At 41.2% G+C, this 19320-nt stretch overlaps 1 protein-coding gene across 3 annotated transcripts in view; it reads right to left on the minus strand.

The window, feature by feature from the left end:
* CLASP1 (cytoplasmic linker associated protein 1) overlaps positions 1 to 19320 on the minus strand; it is a 153167-nt gene that overhangs the window by 70471 nt on the left and 63376 nt on the right. For 2 of the 3 annotated variants that reach the window (XM_026054071.1, XM_026054063.1), the window contains exons 9-19: positions 12800 to 12952; positions 11884 to 11957; positions 11153 to 11245; positions 9914 to 10059; positions 7953 to 8088; positions 7314 to 7384; positions 6535 to 6594; positions 5867 to 5944; positions 5059 to 5226; positions 4404 to 4453; positions 3045 to 3212 (exon numbers count right to left, since the gene is read on the minus strand). In XM_026054071.1, the coding sequence (XP_025909856.1) occupies positions 3045 to 3212; positions 4404 to 4453; positions 5059 to 5226; positions 5867 to 5944; positions 6535 to 6594; positions 7314 to 7384; positions 7953 to 8088; positions 9914 to 10059; positions 11153 to 11245; positions 11884 to 11957; positions 12800 to 12952 (1197 nt within the window). Of the gene's footprint in view, positions 1 to 1353; positions 1405 to 3044; positions 3213 to 4403; positions 4454 to 5058; positions 5227 to 5866; positions 5945 to 6534; positions 6595 to 7313; positions 7385 to 7952; positions 8089 to 9913; positions 10060 to 11152; positions 11246 to 11883; positions 11958 to 12799; positions 12953 to 19320 lie in introns of all 3 variants that reach the window. The other variant, XM_026054055.1, reaches the window with a different exon arrangement.

The following is a 19320-nucleotide window of genomic DNA, read 5'->3' on the forward strand; positions in this document are numbered from 1 at the left end:
AAAAAAAAAAAAAAAAAAAAAAAAAAAAAAAAAAAAAAGCTTTCACATCAAGAATTTAATAAACTAAAGGTATTTTAGAGGACAGGTGGTAAAACAGCCCTCCACAAATGTTTCTTACAGCCCTCCACAAATGTTTCTTACAACCCAGGAGAGCAGTTTAAAGAGCTGCATAGGGTATTTCAGAAACTGACATTAATATTCAACTTTCCACGGTTAGAGTGAAACTAGAAAGGTTTGGGAACTGAGAAGGGAAGAAGAAGGGTCAGCAATGAGTAAGAAAGCTCCAGTCTGTATCAGTTTGGAATTCTCATCCAACTGGCTTTTGATTTAGAAATATAGATGTTTAAGTTAACTTCACATCCCTTATCAGTGACGGATCAAAGCTTAAACACTTGCCCATGGTTAAGAGCCAGTTCATTTATTAACACTAAGATTAAATGCCAGTTCAGGAGATGCAAGAATCTCTTCCTTTTAAATAACAACTCAATGTATCAATGGTAGGGGGGAAGGAAACCCCAACCCCACAGGGACATGGTGGCCCTTCTCAGAATACCATGTTCTACTGCAAGCGAGGAGATGTCCCACATGACAGTAACAGATCTCGAGACTTGCATCAGGAAAAAATGGGTTTGTAGAGGGTTTCTTCTTCATTATACATAGGGGCTTCTTGTTTTCTATCCCTGTCTACTTCCAAAGTGATTTCTCAGTGATCTTTTCTCGCTTGAGAAGTGAGAAATAAAGAACAAGCCTTGACAAAGAGCCAGAGAAGGGGACTGGGAGCCCTCCCAAACTGCTAGGCTCACTGTGCCTTCTCTCAGAAAACAGCTTTCCCTCAACTCTCTCAGACACATGCCACCTTACTCAGTTATCAATAACAGACTGCTCAGGTTTAAAGAGGCTGACTAAATACTCTTTCCCTGGGGATCATTGTTTACTGCCCTCATTTTTCTGCCATGTGATCATCTCATTAAACTCTCTTGCTGCCCAGTCTCTCCCTGAAAGCATTTGGCAGYTGAGACCTGAGCTTCGGGTGGAAAAACACAGCAAACCTTTACACATARTAGAGCTGGAGAACACAAGCCCTTTTTTTAAAAATCTGTGTACAGGTCACCTTCAACCRAAAGCACCCATTGAAACAGAGACCCAGATACAACTCGGTGATCAGAAAGTCAGGCATAAAACCAGAGCAGTGCCTGTGAGGGGGCCAGAGAAGTGAAGAAAACCCCATGGCGGCATCAAAATGAGCAGAACAACCATGCAACACTTCATGCAGATCACCAGTGAACACGGATGAGAACCAGGTGACACTCGGAGAACAGAGATCAGGTAGGGGTGGTACGACTGTAGACACACCTCGGTTAACATAGAGCGACTGCTTACCCTCGGGTTTAGTGGTAGTACCATCTTTAAGCAAATTAAAAAGAAAATAAAGGAAAGGATTAATAGGGAAGAATCAGTATAATCAGAGAAAAGAAAGAGGAAAAGGAAGTTTGATTAAGCAGCAAATGCAAGCTTGAAGCATCTGGATAACATATTTAAGGTTTTGTTTGGTTTTTTTTAATCCTACAGTAACACTTAACTTTGCTAAACTGTGGGTTTTGTCTCAATAATTCTTTCATGGAAATGTACAGGTGACAAACTTCCTTACTAGCTCAAAGGGAAACAGAATCCTTTAGGTACAACCACACGTCTAAGTCAGAGCTAGTCTGCCACTTCTGCTACAGTCCCACCTTAAGCGTGAGGCTGACACAGTCTTTTCAGTGCCCASCAAAAAACAAAGCCAGTTTTAACAGTTTGTTCCCCTCTATTCCCCTCTTCCGCATGACACAGGACTGTCTTAAAGCACTTTTGCCACAGAAACCAGGATACAAAGCAACTCAAAATTCCTGCAACTGGAAGCTTTGAGCACAGACCAACATGCATTCAGCTCCACAGGCTGTATTAAGTTTTTAAGGCAATGCATCAAGAACAATCAACTTAAACCATGACAAAAAACTACTGCACAATCTCTGAACCAAATACAACCAAGAGAATTATGCCAAGRTAAAATATTTTAGACACAAGAAAAATCTAGCTGCTAAAGGAGTCTATTGAAAGCATCCTACATAATTTACAGAAYGTTTAAGGTCAAACTAAAGACTAAACGCTCTACACAAAGGAGTTATGTTTTATCTGATTCAGTAAAGGCTTAATCTGCACAATGGAAATTAAGACCAGTGATTCTAGTGTGGACAAGACATCTGATTCTTCCCACTCTTATGAAGATAAATCAGTGAAGAGTCTGGAACTARGTGAGTATGAAAATAACTGAATGAGAAACCAGCTCAGGTGCTCAGCACTATCTGGGACAAACCTAGACTCATGAAACCAAGTTGAGGCTAAGAAAATAGCACCARTCACCACCTTGCACTTCTCCTTCAGCCAGATAGCAACAGCACAACTCCATCAGGGGGGAAAAAATAAAAGTCAAATACAAGCTTTATTGTCAGAAAAGAACAGGGCACCTGACAACAGCATACAATACTTGGAAAAAAATGTGACATGTGGTTATAATCCAGAAAGAGTCTGTCTAAGGAATGGCTAGTTAGGTCCTTACTGTARTGAAGTGTAGTGAAATAAAAAGACTTAACTCCTCTCCTCACTTCTACACCTCTTTTCTCTTTTGTAAAAGATAAAGTGAGCAACTCAACCAAGATTCAGTTTGCAAAACAAGATGAACCACAGAAAACCAGCCTCGGGGAAGGAAGAGAAGGAGGTGACACATCAGAAAGGACCTGAACATTAAGCATTCTCCTCAACAATGTCACAGAGGCAGAACAGAAACTCTCCCCCCAGAAAAAAAACGTCAGACAGAGGAAGACCATCAAAGCTTCCCTTTTCAAGTTTTTACCTTAAGCCCAAAATGCAGAGACCATTCCCTGATGCTGGACAGCTGGTAGGTATCTCTCAGACATGATTTTTAAATACAGCTTAATATTCAAATCAAAACCTACATACTTTCTGGTAGTAAAGAAAACCAACTGTAGAAAAATATGCAGATTTACCTAGTGATGCATATGAGCCTGGGGGCAAGGCTGCAGCAGAACTGAAGGGGGTGGATGCTCCAGATGTCACTTTAGACTTGGCACTAGCTGCTGCGTTCACGTCCACGTCGCTGCGGGATCGCTGCAGAGATCCTGGTGTTGACACTGACTTTGTACTTACTGTAGATGCTGCAGATGGGGATGTGGAACAAAATAAAGAATGAAGATTAATTTTTTGAGCTGTGTGCTTCAAAATGGTCTGTYAAGCAGTTTAATATACTATTTTTAGCATAGGATCTCCGCACAGCTTTATGCTGGGTCTCAAATTATTTCAGCTTAGACTACTTTACTGAGACAACATGGGCTTCTGCACACTGCCTGCARAGATATAGCAATGCTTTCAACTCAGAGCCACCTCTAATGATTTTATCAGATACTAGCCTACATACTGAGATCAAAAAGTCTGTCAAAGCCAATAACACAGGGATTTCTAACAGAACCTACCTGAGAAAACTCAGCCATGATACTCATCACAAGCTGGTAAACTCCTGGCCAAAACAGACCTGCAGGTCAATTAGCCCAGATCCTGTGCTTTGCTGGAGGTTTTGCTAACATCTTTGAACCTCCTTACTTATTGATTCTTCCTTTCTCAAGTTTGAGGTTGCAAACACTTGTATGTATCTACATAATGGCACACATGCTCTATCTCAACTTCACCTTGAATTAAAAGTTTCAAAGGGATGTATTAAATGCACAAGCCAGCTAGAACCCAAACTTATTGCTGRCAGAAAAGCATATGTTTTCTTCTATACGTGACCAAGCCATTGTATGTTATATTCCATATTAAAATCTACTCTTCAGACTAAATGCATCTCTTGCACTTAAGTCTCTTATGGTGCAGCAACATTAACCATCTTGGCTGCACCTAAATATTCCAGATGGACTAGCAACAAGGTGGAATTTAACACCGTAACATTTGTGTGCAGATCATGTCTCCAATAAATATGAAGTCACAGAGAATGAGAGAAAACAATAAAGCTAACTGGGTAACCAGTCCATGCAGTTGCATGTCCTAGCTTCAGCAGGAGTTTATTAGGCTGAACAACCTACCTTGGCTATGACTCTCAAGGCTTTCTAGCCTTRCCTTTAGAGATACAAGCAGTAACAGGTTTATCAGCTTTCAAAAGCACCACTATATCAGTTAATGCACAAAGATACATATGCCCCAAAACCAATGCAAGAATTTGTGATTGTGCATACGCAAAATCCATGCAAGAAAAAAGTGCCATTTTTAAGGATCAGTAAACTGATCAAAATTGTCCTTGTACTTTATGTTTCCTCAACGACAGCKGGCTGCATTTTTCCAGCTCCGGTTCTCACCTCTAGATGCAGTGCTTCCAGTAGGACTTCTTTTGGCAGACAACGGACGGCTAGAAGTTAATATAAATATTAATTAGAACAAAATACACTTCAGAGTCACCACTAACACGGCTACTCTCTTTGTTGAGCATACCATTTAGTTACAGGAATAGACTAATAAAGCTTGTTGCATAAGCATAAATAGAGTATAAATAGAGTATCTTTTTTTTTTTAATAAAGGCATCAAGAAAAAATGCTAGGTATATTAGCTGAACAAGGGTTTATGGGTTTTAGGGTTTTTTTTTTTTTTCATTTCTTTTTGGGTTTTTTTGCACCTCTATGATTAAGGCTAAACAAAGAATTTCAAACCATTTCAAGAATACTTGGAAGCAATGACCAACAATGCCTAAGCAAAAAAGTCTCCTAAAAATTTTACAGATCTAAGAAAATGATTTTTAAAAAGCCATGCTTTTCCTGGCTTTCCAGCTTTAATATATGTATCTCAAAAGGAAGTAATTTGGGGCAGCGAAAACACTGAGGCCAAATGATGACCTGACAAGACACAAGCATAATAATGCAAATGGTACCCAAAGCAACATGACGGCTTCCTCCAATTCAGTGAATTTACTTGCAGTTCTTTAGGTCAAGTTAAAGGTGGTGACACTAGAAGACCTACTTGAGACTCTCCTGAGAGCTGGAAGAGGAGCGATCTGACTGTGGCAAGGACACAATGCTGTCAGAGTTCTTCAAGTGGGACTGCAGGGCCTTTTGGTAGGATGATTCCAGGGTGTGATACAAATGCTCTGCCTCTCGGCTGAAGTGACCATGAAAACCCCAGTAACACCTGCAAATAAGACAGTCACAGTACTGAGAATTCCTTGTGCTGTTTTAGGGGTCAGTGAAGCACAGATTTTAGGGGTCAGTGGAGGAGAGCCCTTACACAGCAGCAATTCATTAGTCCRATCATTTCAACAGTCTACAACCCCTGTAACACACTTAAGATTTGGGAACTATTAGGAGCTGAAGAAGCAGATCCACAGAATACAGATCAATTGGTATGAGGAACACACCATTGAGCACTTTGCAGCATGAGCAGTCAGGAAAGCTTTAACACAGAAAAATCCCTCCTGCTGTCTACCATAACAGGAGATACCAGTCCCAACTAGATATTCGTCAGATACATAACCAATATATACGTAGATAAGATATATAACCAATATTGGCTTGGGACTAGCTGCTCAGTATCTATTTCTAAAAAAAAGCCCAACACCTAGAAGTCAAATGTATCTGTGTGGGTCTGATTCAAAAAAGCTTTCTACTTTCTTAAGTTTAATAAACAGCCCTTTTACAATGCTGCAGAGACAAGGCTTTCCCCTCCTGCTGCAAACCAAGGAGTTGAAGGCACTCGGCACTTTCCAGGAATCAATTTATAGGCAATTTAATGAGTAAAATTAAAATAAACAGCAACAATAGTTTGTACTTACTTTCTTGCCTCTATCCTGGCTTCTGAGTCCGCATCATGGATTCCCTTCTTTATTGTTTCTGCTAACACTGATATGTGTCTGAAATATGAAGGAAACATTGTCCATAAAAAYGCACAATTTATAGACCAATGACCCCAATAGATGATTTTGCACTGGTCTCCAAGAACAGAGGAGTTAATTAGATCCTCCATTTTTCACAYAGGCTCCTTTGGTGGCTTTATTTACTCATCCTTAGCAGTCAGTTTTCTTTCACCCAGGCGACTGAGCAAGAAAAGGCAAGCAGGGTACTTCCAAGGTCAGCCTTTAGCTAGCTAGGGAAACAGCCCGTGTACAAGAATACCTAACCCTTAAAAGAGTTTGGGGCAGTTTGAGATTAAGGAAATTGCATCCCAAACTCTTCCACACATACTGTATCAACTACCATACAGTTCTCAAGTGTTCCTCCTAGATGAGGTCAAGGCTACTACACGTGGTTTTAAATATTGGCATAAATATTGGCAGGTTTAGGGATGCATTCAGCCAGGTGTCCCAGATGTGCCTTTTCACCACAATAAACATCCTGGATCCCACCTACTGGACCATTCTTTAAGGATGTGTATCATTCTGCAGGCCCAACTTCCCCAGACGTTAGGAGAGARTGAAACCCCTGAATTGTTTTCAGAGCTTACCTTTCTAGGGAGTGAGTTTGCCATTCTTGCAACAGCAAGTCTAAAAATTCAAAACAGCGCCTGAGAAAAGAAACAGGAGAAGTGCTKAAGTTAACAGAAGCACAGTGATTTCACCACACCTGCTACTGCACAGTCATCTTTCACTATGGATGTTTACTGAACATTAGACAACTTACTAAAGACTTCCCCAAAACACCATCTCTCTGCAATTGCCATCAATAAACAGTCTGAAACAACTAGAGTGACCTCTTAGACAGAAGTCTGAAGAGGGAGTTAACAGAACAAAACCATCTGAAAAGCTCCTTTTTCACYGAACAGAGCAAAAGATCCAAATTAACGATTTGTACTTGTTTGCTGAAGCTTCACATGGAAGCTTCACGTGAGTTTGATATGAAGGCATACCTGTTCAGATTTAGTCTCCCTTCCTCATTTCAGGAGGCTAAGACAAAATTATACTATGYAACTTGTGCAAGGTCTGTCACAAGTCATCAAGCACAAAGACCTCCTGCTCAGACTACAACAGAACTGATCTGCAGAGCATAAGCAGAAGTCACCCAGAGGGGTCAGACCAACTGGAGTGCACTTAGAATTTAAGATCAGAAAGGATCTTGAAGGAAGTCACAATAACAAGACACAATTCTAACAACACATAATCACAAATCATTTTTAAGTGCTGTTTTTTTTCTGAGAAGAAATTAATGACTAAAATATATGAGTGTTACCAAAATTATATGTGAACCTAGCTACTGCTAAATAAGAAATTCAAACCAAATGCTCACCTTCTAACAGCAACAGACTTGGAGGTACAATTACTTGTTATGATGGGTATTAATCGAGGGATATGCGTATGCTAGAACAGAAACAAAAAACAGGAAGAAAGCTTTACACTACAATTCAATGGAATGAAAGGCCGCTTTCTCCAATATGTAAATACTTTGTTTCATACAACTCTTAAAATCAGAGCTTTGAAATAAAGGGATATTTTCACAAGCATAGACTTCACATTTGTTTTCTTCTATTACAACAGGCTCCAGCAAGCCAAAATGCTGAAGTTGCTACAGGAGGAGCTAAAACCCTCAAGGACGTCAAGCAATCCAGAGTTTACCCAGTGCCTCACTAGGCATAAAATTGGGACTCTGTCCTACTAATGGAAGTGTCTACCTACAAGATAGTTTCAGGCAGTGAAAAGAAACACCTACTGCGTTTACTTATTTTTCTATTTTACAGGGCTTGTTCCCTAAAACATTAAGAAAAGACTGCATGACATCTGAGGCAGCCAAGCTTAACACAAATCAGGCAAGTAGCTTAGGTCTTAAYGTAATTTTCATTGGATTTATATTCATTTTCCCCCACAAGTCTCAGAAACATTTCAGTATCTGGAAGTGATAACATTTTTTCCTCTTTTGACGTATACTTACTCGAATGATTAATCTAACTGCTACAACACCAGAAGTGGCCATGACTTTGGCACTGTTGGGAATTAGATTAAAAATTGTTGGCATGATGGCTTCTGCCCCATGGTCAAACTTGTTTCCCAAAACTGATGACAAATGTCTGAAAAACAGAATGAAGTCATGCTACGATTAACTGTGTCAGAATTCTACAGAACATTTGACATTCAGCTCTTTGCAACTGCCTTAAAACCAAGACAGAGAATATTTCAGTAACATATTTTTTAGAATAACAATTTGAAATTAATACTATGATTTATGCTTACCTGAGATGTGAAAAATTGGACTTAAAGCAAGAGATGCAGCTGAAGCTTTACTGACAAACCAGTGGGACGTTTAATACTTATAATAATTATTTCATATCATAGTTTCTCTGAAATTACTTTACCTTAACATATATAAATTTCCAAAAGTGCTGTTGAAAACAATGCAGTGCACTTACTCTGAGAGCATTTCACACAGCAGCAAAGAATAAATGGTCAAAAATAAACACTGGATCAATGTATTTCGTTCAAAATTTCCCTACTCGTGGCCTAATAATTACTGCTGGACAGGAAGTGCAGGCATGACCAGAGAAACTGTTCCACTTGTATTTCAGTTTAACCAGAACTCAGATTCAAGACAAATGCTTCGAACGCAGATATTTCCCATGCTGTTTTGCAGCCTCAGAAGCATCAGGAATATCCTCCCTTCTGTCTCCAATGCTTCTGTTTGCATTACAATCAAAAGTAATGCAATTACTAGGTGTTTGATTCTTTAGTTTCTCATTTTGATTAAAAACTTCACTCCCTGGAACAAGAACACCAGGATTTCCCTGAGCAGAAAGATGGCTCAGAGAGATGGCTCACTGACTGCCAGTGTTTTACTGCGGACTTGGGTAAAATCCTGGCCCCAGTGAAGTCAGAGGAAGCACTAGCCATGGGTTACAGTGACAGCTGGATTCTAATGCAGTTTCCAACTGCTTGTCTAACTTGGTAAGATCTTAGGTGGCCCAGCTGCAGCACTTATTTGGCCTCATTTCAGAGAGGATCCTACTTAGCCAAGCATTAAAACATAGGTGTAGTCACAGACTCACTGCACACTCAGTGACAGCTTAGCTTAAATAGCTCTCCTGAGGCAGAGGAGAATCACTGACTGGGTGAGCACATTTATCCCCACACATCAGTAGCAACATCACATAACCACTCGGTCCTGTGCTCCTTACACAAGACTTATGCTGAAATCCCATCAAACTGGAGAGATGGGACACCAGTAGCACTCACCTTATTTCACAGCCCCACATGCAACTCTGCCAGCACACACAGTTCTGCCAGTAACTGGTACAACTGAGTGCTCAGTTCTGCAGCCCAAGTTTTCCCCTCCTTATGTGGCTGATTCTGAGTCTAATTTCAGAGAACACTGCAAAATCTAGCACATCTATTCTACATACCTAAATCAACAATAAAAAGACGTCTCCCTCCAGTCTCTTCTATTAAAAAAGTGACGTACTCGAAACAAATGCACTTGACATGCCTATTTCTGCAGTCACCATTTGGTCCATGAATAACTCATACAGTTCTGGGATTATGATAGCTAAATTTCATCAAAAATTAACCAAGCGATTCCAGTTAAACATAGTCCAAATGAGATCYAACATCTGATCCAAAATATGCATGAAGGTTTCTAATTTTAAAGTCTGAAGTCATGGCTTGCTCATTCATTGCATCCTTCATGAACTTCACCTAAAACTCAAGCACAGGCTCACACAACTTTAATCACTGGCCTGTGCAAGAACAATTTTAATAGGATGTGGCAAAAAAAAATCCCACACCATTCCAACTTTATTTACACAGTACTAATAGAATAGTTTGCATCCTACATGTGGTTTAATGAGGGTTTGTTCCATTTTTCTATAGCATATTATAAGCTGGTTTACAAAGTAAACTTACCCCAGTGTGATACAAGCCTCTCGCACTACTTGAGATCGCAGGTCTTTAGCGGATAATTTAAATGCTCCATCCAAAAGTCGTAAGTGTTGGAAGAAGTTGTCRTATTCTGCAGCTCCAGCCAAGAGCAAGGAGCGGATCTTCTTCAGCTGTTAGCACCCCAAGACAAAAAAGTGACAGCTAATGAGCAATAAATACATGCACAGCTAAGTTCAGGGCTGATGCTCAGTTTCCAAGGCCCCTGCACCAAGGCAATTTCAGATTTTATGGTATTAGCAATGTAAGCGATAAGTGTTATAGGATTCCAAGCATATTGCACTTGTTTAATCTAACTGCATTATCAATCAAAGCGGTTAATAATGCACTTTCACTGAGAAAGAATATTTCAGAGAGTCTCCTCCATACAATGGCCATTTATTTATAGCATTGTAGCATCTTATGCCAAACATAAAAACCTGGCTTCTCTCAATTGTCTCCATAATGAGATGGTTGGACTTCACAGCCAGGCCTCATACTCAGGTTTTAATTATAGAGGCTCCACTGACTTCATTTAAGTAATTATGTTATTCCACTAGAAATGGATTCCCAACCTCATCAAAATGGCAGGATTTCTATTAATATTAATGGCACCTCCATTTCATCCCAGAGGTGCCCTGTTGGACGCCCACGTGTGCCGGGGAATAGGAGGCTCCCTGTTATTCAGCTCAGCAAACACAACTGAAGCAAGCTGAATCAGCACCACTTACATCTGGAATATGGGATTTGACAGGCATGTCACAGTTGATATACCCGTGATCAAAGTCTATAGCACAGGCAAGGCCCTGGATCAATTTATACCACTGAAACACAACTCATCTCTGTAAATAAGACTCAAGCTTGGCATGCATGCAACACGCTTGATTTGCTGCCACCTTGCTCCTCACATGGAATTTACATACCCTTACCCTTTTATTAAATAAACAGGACTTTCTGAACTGCTCACTATTTCTCCTTGCAGAAGTGGGAATGAAAGTTAAGTGGAAATTCCCGGTTAAGTGGAAATTCCCTACAGAATTTCCCTATAGCCAGAGGGAATTTTTGCTACTTCAGTAAATTTTGTCTTCCCCAACATATGACAACATAACACATTTTCACAACTTAAATTGCACTTTAGTCTCACATAGAGATTCCCCCATCACAGGACTAAATTTACTGCAAGAAAAGCTTATACTAAAAGAGGTAATATGTAGGTTAACGACTTACAGCAGACACTCTCTGTTCCCAGTCATGCTTATCATCTGACAGTATCTCTCTTATTTTGTTTATGGATTCTTCAAGATCTCGGCTGGAATAGATCTGTAGATTTAAACACAAAGTAGCATCAAGATACGAAATGTACTCCAGGTAATGAGACTATTCCCCAACTATATTGTATCCTTTTGCCTCTCAATTCTTAATCATCACATGCAAACCAGCATTGCCCACCAAGGTTAGTGCATACGTTTCCCACAATCAAAAAACAGTAAGTGATCACAAGACATTTAAAAGATCATCTTTTATTATTTTACTGTGGCTTCAAAATTTGAAGAAGCATACTTCTAGTCTTAAAAAAAAAAATCTACTATATAACTGACATCTGCAACACATGGAAAGTCAATAGGCAAAGCTCCTGCTTTGCAGCACAAACAGCTAGCTACACTTTCAGAGCTACTCACCAGTCATGATGTACCAACCTCTGGAAACTAAATTAAAAGCAGATTCACCAGAATGATGCATGTAGCACACAACAATATACGAAGTCAGTGTTCCCCTCTGAACTACAGAGGCACCTGAGGGGGTACATGTGTAGCTCAGCTGCCATGAAGGCCAAGCTTACCTTGCCCTTAATAAGGGTTTGGCAGCACTGAAGGGTAAGATGCCAGATTAGGTCTAGATCCTATATTCACCTTCACTGTCTAGTAGTTTAGYATGTTTAAATCTACATTTCTACTTACCTGAACTGTTGGGACATCCTCAAATGCTTTAATGAAGTCTTCCTCATCAACAGCACCTGCTCCCTCTTTGGCTGCTGAGGAATGAAAAAGCCTTTTCAATCTTCTTATCAAGAAAAAAAATCAATTAAGAAACCACCAGCTACCAAGACACCTAATGAGGAGAGAGTTCAGTACCCACACAGTCTCAGAGTGCTGCAAATGCAACGAAAACAGGGACAGGAAAATTCAACACCAGGAACAGACTGCACATTCCTAGTAYAACCCCAGGTACAGAAGACACAACACTGAAGAAGCCACTCAGCAGTTAAGGGATACAGTCTGATAGATGAAAGGGAATATTTACTTTAATTATGAAGGGAGATTTTATTTTAAAGGATTTAATCCTATCTATAATAGATGAAGGTGCACATCTCCTGACAGTTGTACAAACAGACAAATGATAAGGACAAGAAATAGTCTCTGGAATACTAATCAGATGGAGACTGTTTGATGAAGAGAACTTCCTCCATCTCTAAGAGTGTTTTATAATCCCATTTAGGGGAGTTGCTCACGTTTAAAATTAGTGCTCTGTTTCTTTTTATATTTTCAGTACAGCAAAGCTGAAAGGTCTTAAAAGAAAACCAATCTGCCAGTTTTAGATCGCTTACAGCTACACATTCAACTTCAGCTTGTGCAACCAGTTTCGGCTACAGAGGTGACTGGGGCAGTACAGGGAATGGCTGCAGATTCACTCAACCAAAACATGTTTGTGGCATTCAGGCAACGTATAGGCAGTGATCTCATAGGAGAAAATTTGTTAGTGGATCCTGGAAGCCAGTCTGGATATTAAGTATCCTTTAAAAGCCTTGAAATAAGCTCATGCTTGAGCACTATAAATATTTTACATAAAAGTGATTTATATATCCTGCTTCCTTACTTGAAGACTTTGAGCCCAGAGCTGCAGAGCCAAGCCTGCGGGCAGTCCCCATCCCAACTCTGCGGGAATTGGAAGGGGCCTTTGAGGATGTAGAGGAGCTGGCTGAGGAAGGTCTGTTCCCATCCACGGAGTCTTCATCATCAAAATTCTTATCTGTCAAAGAAAATCATATTCAACTGTAAGTCTGATGAAGCCAAGACTCCCTGAGCAACGTGTCCACCTGACAGAAAGCACGTTGTGTGTCTTAGTGATGCACAGCACAGCTYGGCCAGTTCTCATCTCAGCAGGTTCTTCATGCTAAAAATCCAGTTACTCTGGAATGACTGTTCGTTCCTAAACACCGAGCCCAATCCTTTGCTACTGCAGCCACTACATTTTAAACCTTCATGAAGGCCTCTAGATAAAAAGAATAAGCTACAGGTCTACAGCAGAAAGATACAAAGCACAGATGAGATGTTAGGCACCGAAAGTATTAATCTCTTAGGTTTAGTCCTGTTTGAGARCTATTTTGCCATAGGTTGTGGTCCAAGCAAGAACACAAGCAAGCTGTTGTGAAACTCATCCAAAGGATCCAAAAGGAGTGGGGTCAGAAGGAACAGGCGGCCCTTGTACACCCGGCCTGCACAGCACAAAACAGGCAGACCTACACACGAAAGATCACACTGCAACACCTATGCTGCTGATAAACAGTTATTAATCAGAGAGCCCCAGTGCCACAAATCCATTTCAAGTGATCTCCAGGGTTTGTCTATACGGATAAAAAGCAAAAACAACCTCAAATCCATAGAAAGGAAGTATTATGTGAATTAAAACATGCTAAGCCCTTTGTGTATATCCAAAGGRAATTGTAGCCTCTACTTCCAAATGTGAACATAAATTAACCTAAAATGAATTACATTCACTTGGATTCTCAGTGAAGGTCACTCCAGTTCCAGAGGACTGCTTATATTGCAATTTTACACAGCTTAGATGACCCGCTTTAAAAACGGCCTAAGGTTGAAAGGTGACAAATATTTGGACAGCTCATATAGATTCTGTACATAATTTATTAAGGCTAGAAAAACCACTGCAGTTCCCATCAAATAGCTTCTCAACACGGACACTTCATTCAAGATTTAAGACCCAATCCATCCATGCCTATATCCATCCAGGCAATCCAAGGAAACTACCTCCCCACCATCTGTTTCAGAAACCTTTACTTTGCAAAATTTAATTCAGCCAACATTTCAAGCACACGATTCATTCCATCTTTATTCAGGAAAGCACCTGGGAAAGTCTGAGCCCAAACACAGGCTCCTAGGTAGGCAATAAGGAGTGAAATGTGATAACTGAACTCAACGTAAGCTAATAAGTTAATACTACTAAAGACATGTTCTTGTGGAATCTACAATGAAAAGGGAAAAAAAGAAAAAAAAAAAAAAAAAAAGGAGGAAAAACCGGGGAAAATAGAAAAGTTCTGGGCCTAGCAGCCTTGAGCAAATCAGCCTTCCCAAATTGCTAATGGGAAGACTAATGCTAATTAATAGCTAGACACAAAATTGTTGCAGGTCAAAAAACACATTTCCAATAGAAATGTGGTAGTTTAGTCCAGTCAAAGCACAGCACTGAAATAAACAGCACCCAACGATTTAAGACAGAGGGCTGAGGACATCTCTATGCCATTAATTTCGATATTCAAAAAGGCCTGAAATATGGAAAGGACTACAAATAAATAAATAACATCTAAAGGAAAAGAAAAAGCAAGTAATTCCAAAAATCTCAAACTATTTTTTTCAGCCAAAACATCAAGACAAGCAAATGCGTSAACTTTAACATCAGAAATATTTTAAGGTCACACACAGTTAAGGAAAACAAGCTGCATTTAGGATGTGAGATGCCAGACAGATGTGAGATCTGTCCTTTACACAGCACCCTAATCTGGTTGTGGAGATTGTACTGCCCTCCTGTTTGACACTGGTAACATTCTCTTCTGACATACACAATTCAAAAATAAGATGAATAACTTGAAAACAGCTCAGAGAAGAGCCATGAAGAGCCATGAGAATGATTAAAGGATTGGAAAATAGGATTTTAATTAAATTAAATGGAAGTTCTCTTGAGGGGAATTTGTTTAGCCTGACAAGAGGCTTAACAAGTTGCTTGATTATATTCTGTGTTAACATAGCAAATAAAGCTTTATTAGTGTCGTTTTGATACAATTTATTGTTTTATAGTTAATAGAAAACATACAACAAGCAACCTCCATGGAATTGAAATCAGAGATCAAACCTTAAGTTTACAAAGTTAATTGCCTTTTCTTTAAATAAAAGATTTTATGCAATTAATCACAGGAAGCACTATCAAAGAGGTGACATCTACTACGGAGCGTTTTTATGATTTGGTTTCCCAAATAGATACACTCTAGTTCAGATAGGAATTAATTCAGAAATGTTCCTCAGTAGGAGCTGCACAGGTGGACTACACCATAGTTCAAAGCCTGTAATTCCCCAAACCTCTAGCAAGGGGGTTTAAGTGAGGTGGATCAACTTGTGCACATCTCCAACAAAAAAACTTTGGGGAAAAATTACCCCATTTACATTTGTTTCAAAAGCCTATATTCTGTATTAAGCAAATACCTGCCATAGAGCAAGTATATCAGCCAAGAGCAAGTCATCATCATATTCATAACAGCAAATACTTTATTATTACTTCAAAACCACTTCTATCTGGTAACAAAGTTCTGGTCAGCTGCATTACAGGCTAAATGGTGCCTTATTTAACTTGAATCCTCTATCTGCATTTTTAAAAACACATACCTTCAAACACAGGAAAGGGTGTGGTTTGCTGTTTCATATAATAAATAGAAATCAGGAAAAAAAGAGTACTTAATTTCTATAACACTATAGTAATTAAATCAACTCTCATTTCCGTGTAAGCTGAGTATTAGTGAGCAAACAGACACCCCATGCCCCTTCCAGAATATGTTTAAGTTTAGTCACGTTTTTCTTTAAAACTCTGCAAAATAGGCATTAAAAWGAAGTGTTTATCTCATTAGAGTATCGTTCAATAACCAGGCAGCATTTCCTGGTGCGGGAGCGGCACAGAAAGCCCAGAGGCTCTCGCAGGGCTGCACACCAAGCCCTCCAGCAGCACGTGCGCCGCRCAGAAAGAGAAACAAAGAACAGAAAGAAACCCCAACACGGAGTTCAGGAAAGGAGAGCAAAAACAAACGGCAACACATCGTCATTAAAAGGCATTTTCCCCAATCCTTGGCTTCTCATCACAGTAATTATTTGAACTAGGATCTTTTTTTTTTTTTTTTTTTTCCCCCAGCTCATCTGCAAATCATAAGGTGCCAAATTCAACATGGGCTTAAGCACCCAGACTCCAGAAAAGGCGTGGAGAGGAATCAGCACCACATCCCAACATTAAATAATCTCCAGTACGCTCCCCTCCKACAATTCCCCCCACCGAGCTCATTTATGAGAGACACGAAGCCTTCGCCACCAGAGAGGAGCTCTTAAAAAAGGGCTTTGTTTGCTCACTAATCTGCTTCCTCTTAGGAAAACGGCGCGCACATTTTTTCCCCCACGGCTCTTTCACCATATTCAAGAAGAAAATAAAGAAAAAGAATTGCTTACAGGTACATATCCTCTTGCAAATAAGCTTCCTCAACATTCCTTCATATTTTCCATAGCGTGCCCAGATGCAGGAGWGCTTCGCCGAGCGCCGCGGCTTTCAGCGCAGGGTCTCATCAATCATCGCCCCTCGTATTCATTAAGCAGCCTGTCTTCACACGGGCACTTAAACAGCCGCGGCTTCAGGCCCGTCCGCGCCACCGCGGCTCCACACAATCCATATCGAGCTCCATTTTAGCCCAGGAAACTTCGGCTCACTTGTGGGAAGGAAATTCCCTGCGAGCGAGGGGCGCGAATGATCCGCGCTGMCGACGAGGCGGCTCTGGCGGCGCTCAGAACCAGCCTGACTTTATCCCCTGGGAAGCGCTAACGGGAGCATCTCAACAGCTGTCATCGTTTGTCCATGACGAATAAATCTAGTCATTATTCATTTTTAAAATGTAACCCCTTCAGGTCTGGGCAAGGTGTAAAATGAGAAGAGATGGAGCTTGTTGTTCAGGAACCAAATGAGGGCCTGCGTTTTCCGTACCTGAATGGTCGGCCTGGGACCTTTTAGAGCAACGTAATTGAGTCTCAGACATCTTTCCCAATGAAATGAAATGCTTTCTGGCTCTGGAAAGCTTTTTAATATTGGCTTTAAATCTTTCAGTTTCACCTGCTTTAGACCAGAGACTTGAAATGAGGAACGAAAGCTCATGCCTGTTCCTGAGGCCTCACTCACATCCAGGCCCGAATCTGTGAGATCCTACACCCGCTCCAGCCCTGACGTGCCCGTTTATCATACACCCCATATCCAAGCGTCAGTGCAGCTGAAGAGGTGGCCAGCACCCTCTGAAGATTGCCTTTTACAGCCCACACCTATTTGATTTAGTTTTCTTTAATTAACGGCTCATTTAAATATAGTGAGCTAAATCTGAATGGATTGAGAACAAAGTGCCATCTGCAGGTGCTCTGCAGGTTTCTTCCATTTTCTTTATTTAATGCCTCACAGCAAACAAACCCGCTTCAGAACTACTAGTCCAAAGGAATCTACTGATCTCCATTAGAATGGCTTTTAAAACGGTATACAAAGAATACATAAATTGAAAATATCAAAGTAAAGATATAAATCACTCATTTAAAGAGCTGTGCAAAAGCATTACAATTTGGCTCCCTGGCACCTCCGGTGAAATGCATTAGCTGTTGTTTGCTCCAGTATTCACAGATGAATCGCATCTCTTCCTAAGGTCGCTGTCCAGGTGAGGCTAGAGAGACAGAAGAAACCTGCTTTTCTCCCCATGCTCCGCACTGCACGTGCGCTGCACCAGAGGTGTATTTCACTACTGAAGCTGAAGTACATCTGAGCATGTCGCGATCCCACGCTCAGCACAGCTAATGCTGAACTCTGAAGCCCTGAGAGCTTGCAGTAAATGCACCCATCACACAGTGTGCCAAGCTACCAAAGCCAAAGGGGCATCACTTGCACCCCTCCCCGCTCTCCCTTTTGCTACGCGCAGCCCCACGTGCGCTGGGCAGCCCTCTTCAGACAGAKGCCCCCCGACACCCCGGGCAGTGCCCTCCCTGCAGGCTGGTGTCTGGCATCCCGTCTCAGCCGGGACTCCCAGAGGACATGAGCTGCTTGCCACACTCCGTGCCATGGATGTCACACCAGCCCCCAAGCAAGGCAGCTTTCTCCATGAAACCAGCATGCGGTTTAGCTGTGAGCCTGTGCAGCCCCAATGTTCATCGTTACTGCATAGGTTTATTTGGGGAAAAAACACTAAAGATAAATGAGCATGCGCTTCTCAGCGAGACTGACCACTTAAAACCAAAGGAGCTGCAGACACAGGAACGACCATCGCTGAACACAGCACGTGGATGGGGTTTCTCCCTGGGTTTCTCTCTCTCCCACCACTTCCCAGCTGCTGTTTTTCTCCTGTCCGCGTGTCCTGCCCTCCTTCCCCATGCTCTGCGTTGGGCTCCATATGTGGGGCCTTTCAAGCCGCTCACTTGAGCTCAGCACTGCCTCCAGCCTCGGCGTAGCTCCGGCTCTCCCAGGCTTATCCAGCAGCCCGCCCGTCCCCACGCCACCCCCCCATCTTTTGCCACAGTTCAATGAACCACAGAGCCATCCTTCAGAACCCACGTTGAGGCAAATTCCCCCAAACGCCGACCTCCGCGGTGATCCCTCCGAGGGACCAGCAGGACCGAGCGCGCCGCGGCGGCGATCRCCCCTGCTAGAATATGCATAACCACCACTGCGTCTGCCTTCTCATGCATTTCACATACGCTGCTCTTTGTACATCAGAATATGCATTACTGAGGGTGTGGTTGTCTGTCTGCTTAATAAAGGCTTCTACAGTGTGTAATCAAGGCAACATCTTTATTTATGACCATAATAGATATCATAATAAGCAACATGACTGCCAACGTCAACCACAGATAAGGTGGTAACTACCATGTCACTCAGTCCTAGGCAAGTGGACATGCATTTATTTTTATTTTAATGATCCTTCTAATACCAGCACATTGTTCTTTAGTCCAGACCATTTCCTCCTTTTTTTTTTTTTTTCTAATAACTAGCAAATGTGACTTTTCTTCTGCATTGCTGCCTCATTATGCTTAATCACGAACAAACCAAGACGCTCATAACCTTATAGGTCTTCAACTGCCACCACAAAGGCAAATAAGATTCCTGAGAGAAGTCACACTTGGGACTGTTTTCTGCTCCAAACACATTGCATTTGCACAGTCAACTGCTCTGATGGCCATTTCACACAGTTTTGTTTTCCACTGTCCCTTCAAAAGCAGGAAAGAATCAGCAGTGGTTAGAAACAAAGCACTTTTAGTGAGGAAGCCTCCGTTTCTTAAATCAGTTCCAACAAAATGAAGTTAACTAAGGGAAATGTATTCAGATGCTGACAT

This window comes from Nothoprocta perdicaria, unplaced genomic scaffold, assembly GCF_003342845.1.
Source record: "Nothoprocta perdicaria isolate Ctin4 unplaced genomic scaffold, notPer1 scaffold_0, whole genome shotgun sequence".
NCBI classification, from domain to species: Eukaryota; Metazoa; Chordata; class Aves; order Tinamiformes; family Tinamidae; genus Nothoprocta; species Nothoprocta perdicaria.